The following is an 8,438-nucleotide window of genomic DNA, read 5'->3' on the forward strand; positions in this document are numbered from 1 at the left end:
AATTAAATAGACATGCTGTCTGTTCAATAGAAAAGATACACAACCAGTGTTATCCTAGACATTTTGTTGACTTAGATTTCAGTGTTTCATCCTATAACCTGCTGACCGACCGATCAGTCTTGTTTACATTAGTGTCAAATTAAATATTATTCTGACTAAAAGTTTACCTTTAGTAAAGAACTATATTTGGAATTGCATACACACATTGCTTCAGTATATACTGTGCATACTGAGCACTACTCACTGAATTTATATGACAAACAGCATTATTTTACATATTTATTATTGCATACTTTGCGTACTGTTTCGTATCCAGTGTATAATGTGAAGTATTCAGTAAGTACACTGTAAAAAATATTTTAGAAATCTGTTTTTTGTTAGAAATACAAGTCAGCAGATTATATGCACTCCGTTCAACAACTCTATAAAATCAAAGAGCGAATGTAAAAAAAACGTGAACCGCAAGCGAACGAAATCGCGACGCTCCCTAACGCGAGCCATCTGTCCGTGACGCCCCGCCCGCGTTACGCTTATGAACAGCAGACAGCAGGGCGCCTGGAAACAGGTTTGAACAGCTCACACAAACTCTGACACGACACAGCGCGACTCTTTATTCGCCTCAATCAGACGCTCGTGTTTGGTTTTCTTTACGCGTTTGATCCGCGGAGCAGCGTCCGGGGCGCCACTGCGCTCTCCTAAAAGTTTTTGGACACCGACTTGACAGGATACATCGACCGAGGGAGTTGGAGGGGAGAAGAGCGCTGGCTGGCGAGCTGGCTGTGAGGAGACAGACCGCAGAAGGAAAGTATGGCCGCGCGCGGTGCGTCCGCGCTCTTCCTGCTCGCCTTCGGAATACTGGAAGCGAGCGCGCAGTACGGCATGTCGGTTCCCGAGCACGGCTTCTGCCAGCCCATCACCATCCCTTTGTGCACGGACATCGCGTACAACGAGACCATAATGCCCAACCTCCTCGGCCACACGAACCAGGAGGACGCGGGGCTGGAGGTGCACCAGTTCTACCCGCTCGTTAAAGTGCAGTGCTCGCCGGATCTCAAGTTCTTCCTGTGCTCCATGTACGCGCCGGTGTGCACGGTGCTGGAGCAGGCGCTGCCCCCGTGCCGTTCGCTGTGCGAGCGCGCGCGCCAAGGCTGCGAGGCGCTCATGAATAAATTCGGCTTCCAGTGGCCGGAGAGTCTCGCGTGCGAGTCGTTCCCGGTTCACGGCGGAGAGCTGTGCGTGGGGCAGAACACGTCTGAGCGGAGCGCACCGGTGAACCCGACTCCAGATGTGACCCAAGCGACACCCGAGCATACCAGGAAAGGCCGTTTTAGATGCCCGGCTTCGCTGAGAGTCCCTCCGTATCTAAACTACCGCTTCCTTGGCGAGGAAAACTGCGGCGCGCCGTGCGAACCCAAAAAACTCAACGGGGTGATGTACTTCAGCGAGGACGAGCAGAAGTTTGCGCGCATTTGGATTGGGATCTGGTCAGTTTTGTGCTGCGCTTCTACTTTATTCACCGTCCTGACTTATTTAGTGGACATGAAGCGCTTTAGTTACCCGGAAAGACCCATTATATTCCTTTCCGGGTGTTATACGATGGTGTCCATCGCACACATCGCCGGATTTCTGCTGGAGGACAAAGTGGTTTGCAATGAGCAGTTCGATAATGAGTTTAGGACAGTGGTGCAAGGCACCAAAAAGGAAGGTTGCACGATTCTGTTCATGATGTTGTACTTCTTCAGCATGGCCAGCTCTATCTGGTGGGTCATTCTCGCGCTCACTTGGTTCCTCGCTGCTGGGATGAAATGGGGTCACGAGGCCATTGAAGCGAATTCGCAGTATTTCCATTTAGCAGCGTGGGCAGTGCCAGCCATCAAGACCATCACCATCCTCGCCGTGGGTCAAGTGGATGGAGATGTGCTCAGTGGCGTCTGCTTCGTGGGCATCAACAGCGTGGACGCGCTGCGCGGGTTCGTCCTGGCGCCGCTCTTCGTCTATCTGTTCATCGGTACTTCGTTCCTCCTGGCGGGCTTCGTGTCTCTGTTCCGCATCAGGACCATTATGAAGCACGACGGCACCAAAACGGAGAAGCTGGAGAAGCTGATGGTGCGCATTGGCATCTTCAGTGTCCTCTACACGGTTCCGGCCACCATCGTGATCGCGTGCTACTTCTACGAACAGGCCTTTCGGGATCAGTGGGAACAGACGTGGAGCGCGCAATCGTGCAAGACGTACGCGGTGCCGTGCCCCGTGCACAACCCGCAGATGAACCCGGATTTCACGGTGTTCATGATCAAGTACCTGATGACCCTGATCGTGGGCATCACGTCTGGATTCTGGATATGGTCTGGAAAGACGCTTAACTCGTGGAGGAAGTTCTACACGAGACTGGCGAACAACAAACAAGGAGAAACAACAGTTTGATTTAACTGCTTTTTTATTTTTTACATTTTCTGATGAAAAAACAACAACGACAGCAACTGCTTAAACATATGCCTTTCGCGTTGTACATAAACATTGTGTTTTTTTGTAAGTATATATTTGTATTTAAATCTCACTTGGATTTCTTGGATGTTCTTTTTTTTTTAAATCAAGACACTTTTGTTGGACAAACCGTATCGTTTTGGAGATTATTTATGCCTTTTCTCTTGGATTATTCTGGGTGGGGATCTGTTTTTTAAGCCTGTATATAAAACTGTTGTCTTTTTATCGACATCAGTATTTCCACGGGCAACTATTAGAACTTTTACAAGCAAATAATGTAGAAGTAATGATATTGTGTGTGAATTGTGCACCCAGCACTTCGTGGGAAGAATTGAGCTTTAAATTAAAGCTTTGGGATTGAGCTCAGATGAGTTATAGGATTGGAAAGTTTTATGGAGCTAGAACAAAAACAGTGAGTACTCATGGTTGATATGTGCTTAACCCAGTATAAACCGGTTTGCTGGTTTCCTGGCCTGGGCTTGGACAGCAGCTGTCTCAGGCTGTTTTAAGATGTACAGTTAAGTGCCTTTTTCAGTTCAGAGCAGCATTGGGGTCAGGCCTGCACTTGTATTTAACTCAAAGAAATGTATAGATGTTTTTCTTCAGGCTGTAATGAACTTTAGTGATGTTTCTGAAGGGTTTGTGTTCTCCATTGGCTCTTTTGCACAGAAGTACCTCTAAACATACAGCTAGAACAGGGTGGACGGTGTTTTCAAGGCACTTCCCAAATAGTTTAATGTCTGTGTTGGTATCATAACTAATCCATAATGTGAAAACTGGGATGCATATGTGTAGCGATAAACCGATATATCGGCCGTTATTTGGTCCTTATGAGATGATCAGCTGTGATAATCATGAACACTCATCATGTGTATCATTTTTAGAAATATATCATCAGATCCCTTGATCAATAATGCAATTTGTTTTCAAATAATTGTATTAATTTTTAAGTAATATCGGTTTTATATCAGTCTGCGCTCTGGTTATCAGTATCAACATCATCATGTGTATAATTTTTAGAAATATATCATGAGATCCTTTGATCAATAATGCAGTTTGTTTTCAAGTAATTGTATTAATTTTTAAGTAATATCGGTTTGTATATCAGTCTGCGTTTTGGTTATCAGTATCAACATCAGCTTTTAAAAACCCCACATCACTCAAATAGTTTAATGCCCATGTAACTAATCCATGAATATGATGTGAAAATTGGGATGTATAATTTTGTGCAGCAGTAAACCGATATATCGGCCGATATTTGGTCCTTTTTAGATGATCAGCGATCATCAAGATTGCTCGTCCTGTGTATCATTTCCAAAATCTACCAGCAGGCCTTCTGATCAACATGCAATTTGCTTTCTGATCACTTAATTGATTTTTAAGTAATATCGGTTGTATATCAGTCTACACTCTGGTTATCAGTATCAACATCAGCTATTAAAAACCCTTCGTCTCTCATATTGTTTAATGGCTGTACTAGTATGATAACTAATCCATGAACATGATGTGAAAATTGGGATGTGGACTTTTGTGTTGTGGTAAACCGATATATCGGCCGATATTTTGCCTTTTTGAGATGAACAGTAGGGATAAACATGTCAAATTGTCTTGTGTATAATTTCCAAAATCTACCAGCAGGTCTGTTAATGGATAATGCAATTTGTTTTCAGATATTTTTAACAGATTTTTTTGTTGTATTGGTAACATATTTGTGTGTGCTCTAGTTATCTGTATTAACATAATCGGTTAAAACCCCCACGTTGCTCAAGCACTACGTAAGAGTAATTCACATCATCCTGTTCATAATTCTTCAAGGTTTGTTGTCATCATGTGCTTTTTTTAAATGCCCTTTACTGAACATCTAAAAATGTTGATTCTTGATCGTTTATGGCTGTTATATCATGCAAATGAATGTTTTTGTTTTCGCAAAGGAATCTCTGTTAAAGGTGATTACAGAAAGCACTGGTAGATAGAGGCTTGCTCTGAAACTCTCATGAGATGTGTTTGCATGGATCTGAGATGTATTTAATCACACTAGCATTGTATTACAGTTTTCTACACCTGTGATATTTTCTTCTTTTTCATACTTCTGCTTCTGATTCTATAAAAAAAAACTTTATATTTATAGACAATAGTTTATATATTATTCACTTTAAGAATAAACTTCACATTTGTACAAAATGTTCTTTTTTTTAATGGCAAGTGAGTTTGTTTTGGATTGTTTGTTTATTTTTTTAATTGAATAGTTTTTAAATAATTTATTTTCTTAATGCTTTTCATATGCTTTTCTAGTAAGCCTGCTTATGTTTCTAATTATTATGAGTATTATTTAATTATAATTGTCAGACTGAAACAAACCTTTAAAAAGTGTTTTCAGTAACTTCAGTTTAGCTAATGCATAGCTAATGTATTGGGTATCTTGAAGTAGCAATGTTTTAATGCATTTATTAAAGGAATAGTTCACCCAAAAATTAAAATTAGCTGAAAATTTCTTCAACCTCAGGTCATCCAAAATATAGATGAGTTTTTTTTTCATCAGATTTGGACAAATGTAGCATTGCATCACTTGCTAGTTAATTCATAAATGCACTATTGTTAATTGTCAGCTCATTATTATTCATAATGCATTGATTAAGCAAAACCTTTAAATGCAAACTTAAATGTAAACATTAATATATTCAGTTTTATTGTCAAGTGTTTGATTATGGAATTCAGGGCATCTGGCTGCAGGTTATTTGTGTTCTTCAAACAGACTTTAAATGCTGATTGTCCTCTGAAGTGTTGAGCTGAACAGGTCCGGTCCTGCTCTCTGGCTGTTCAGAGACTCTCCGGAGTAAATACTGTCACTTCTGACATCATTCTTACAGACAGTTCATTGAGTAGACTGTGATACGGCTGTCATCATCACACTGTATCTAAGCCGAATGCTGCTATTAATGTGTTACTGCCTGAAAACCTTCCCCTCAACCAAAGCTTTAAAATCTCACTTGCTCATTCATAAATGACATACCAGGTCTGAGATCATTGATTCTTAAATAAATGCAGCATCACAAATGAGATTAGAGGGGAAGATTACAGTCTCAAAGCATCATAAATATGCTTTTTTTGTAGTTGTAGTCACTATAAAATGTTGTTTTATGCTGAAGGGGTGGCTTGAAAATTCTTCTTTTGTTTGGCTTGGAACGACACATGGGTTTTTTGTAGGCCGGTCATTTTTGAGTGTAAAAAGATTGGGAAAAAGCTCCAAAAATACAAACATTATCAACTTTTTGAGAGGGAAGATGTTCTACCCTGTGCGAATAATGTCTAAAATAGAGTTTTAGTCCAATATGATGAGATTAACCAGCATTTTAAGCAAAAGAAAATCATATCCTGATTAAAATTAGCATCTATATGGCTCTAATTATTTGGATTAATTCCATGTTAATGGAAAACCTTGAAATTTCAATGCATTTTAAAACTGATTTCCAGTGATAAAAATAAGGGTAAGTACATTTTCAGCCAATTTTCATCTTTGAGTGAATTGTTGCTTTTCCATCTTGATTTATGTTTATTTAAAAATGCATGAATGAATTCAAACCTGAAAACCTGGAAATTTCGATACAACGCTTGTGTCACGTGCTCAGAATAGCATACTATTTGAACTATTTCTGTTATGCATACTGTGCATAGTATGCAAATTGTCTGTTTGCATGAAATACACTGGTGACTTATACTGTATCGAACAATGCAATGCACTCGATTTGACCTTGAGTTCATTGCAGTTTTATTTTAGTATTATTGTTATGCTATTTTAGTTTTTATTAATATTTGTATTAGTTTTTATTTTTGTATTTTATGAAGTTTTTTGTAATTTTTTAATTTAATTTTTATTATATTTATTTTAGCATTTATTCTATTAAATAGTTGTATTATCATTTAGTACATCAAGTTAAATTCAATAAAAATATTGCTGAAATATTTTATTTATTTATTTTTGTTTATTTTATGTTAGTTTATTTTATTTCAAGTAAAGGTTTTAGTTTTAGTTAACTAGAATAAACTTGATGCATTGCTTTTAAATGTAAATTAAAAATTTAAAATATTTATGTTACATTTGATTTGAATTTTGATAAAAAATGTTCATCCATTTGTATTACACAGTTTAAAAATAAATAAACAAAAAAAAAGTGCATTTATTCAAATTGCTTAGAATAAGCATAGACCTGTTAATTACAAAAACAGTTTGAAGTCTAAAAAGTATAAAGATGGTTAAATTATGGCTTACAATATTCAGTTGGTTAAAATTTATAGGATTTAGACAAATTTATTTATGACAAATATATAAACTTGGTTATTGTGTATTTAAAACACATTCAGTGTATTACTATTATTACAGAAATCTGACCGGTTTAATTTATGTGTGACTGACAAATATGCATTGCAATAAATATATACGTTTTTTAAATGCAAAAATGCATGGAAATTTTATATGCAATTAAAATATTTAATTATTATAATTTTTTACAACTTTTTTTTTCAAGCATCTTCTTGACTTATATGTTCAGCAGTAAGTTTTCCCATGCTTTAAATTATTATTATTATTGTTTTTTGCAGATAATCTTGGCGTGTTTGCTGAGATGCATTATATGTTGATGCTTCTCCACAAGCTCATGTAAACAGCAGGACTGATGTCTGTTATAAACGGAAGAACCTTTTCGGAAAACTCTCCATCTCATGGAAAATAAAAACCACAAAGATATCTAATTACAGCCCGTTAACTCCAGACATTTCTCTTCTGACGTGTAGTTTCTGACTCAGACAAGAAAGAAATAAGTCTTATAGGGATATAAAGGATAAGTACGAGTTCCTTTCTGATTCAGAGTTGAAATATTTTTGGGGAAATCTGAATGGAGATCAGGTATAATTATCTGATTAGTGCATGAAATAGTTTGCCAGAACACTTCATCAACTGTTTTCTGTGATATATCTGACCCAGATGTCCTTAAGAAATGCTCTTGTGCCCTGTAATCATCTCATAACCAAAGAAAACACAGATAGATTGGGAAAAGTGTTTGAAACCAAGATTATTAATGTTAACTAAAACTAAATCCATTAAAAACTATACTTGTTACTAGACATAAACTAACTGAAATAACATAAATAAAAATAAATGCAAAAATCGTTCAGCTAGTTGCTAAGACTCTCCTTTTTATTTACTTTAACTTAACTAAAAGAAATATACAAATTAATAAAAACTATGCAATAGTAAATAGTGCAGAAACAGCTTTCACTCAGAAATTGCGAGTAAATTGCAACATTTAACAAAAAACAGAAATGAAGTAAAAAAATTTCAGATTTTATTTTCTTGTAAAATAATAATCATATTTTGTCTTATATACAACTTAAAAAAAATATCTAAAAACAGAGTTACTAAAACTTTAAATAAAATTAACAAAATAAAAACAAATTCAAAATATGAATAAAAACTATAGTAATATCTCAATTAATCTGCACTGAAAATAAGTAGATGTTGGAAAAAAATTCAAAAATAGAAAAACTAAAATAGTTTTTAAATGTTGTAAAATCTACTCCAGAAATCTTTTGTTTAATTTACAATCATTACAGTGTACAAACATAGAAAAAAGATAAAATGACAAAAAATGAATTTTTTAAAGTTTATTGGAACAATTAAAAATAAATATATTAAAAAAAAAATTTGTGCAATTGATCAAATGTATAATATAAAACACAAATAACTTACCAGTTGAAAAAGTTGTAGAATAAGTTATTTAAAGAATGTAATGTTATTATGAAAAATCAAGGTTTTTTTCATAACAGTTATAACTATTAGTATCTTGGTAGTATCTTGTTTATTTTTGCAGATGTATGATGATAATTTTCAAAAATGAATGAATAAATAAATAAACATACCAATAGAACTATCCAGTTTTTAATTTTATTTTAAAAATAAT

General features: G+C 36.0%; 1 protein-coding gene across 1 annotated transcript; it reads left to right on the forward strand.

Annotated features, from left to right (window-relative positions):
* Nucleotides 1-448: 448 nt before the first annotated feature.
* LOC128030299 (frizzled-1-like) lies at nucleotides 449-4,671 on the forward strand. The gene has a single exon (XM_052617796.1). The coding sequence runs from the start codon at nucleotides 808-810 to the stop codon at nucleotides 2,422-2,424; it is 1,617 nt and encodes a 538-aa protein (XP_052473756.1). The 5' UTR covers nucleotides 449-807; the 3' UTR covers nucleotides 2,425-4,671.
* The last annotated feature ends 3,767 nt before the right edge of the window (nucleotides 4,672-8,438 follow it).

Source organism: Carassius gibelio, chromosome A16 (assembly GCF_023724105.1).
Source record: "Carassius gibelio isolate Cgi1373 ecotype wild population from Czech Republic chromosome A16, carGib1.2-hapl.c, whole genome shotgun sequence".
Taxonomy (NCBI): Eukaryota; Metazoa; Chordata; class Actinopteri; order Cypriniformes; family Cyprinidae; genus Carassius; species Carassius gibelio.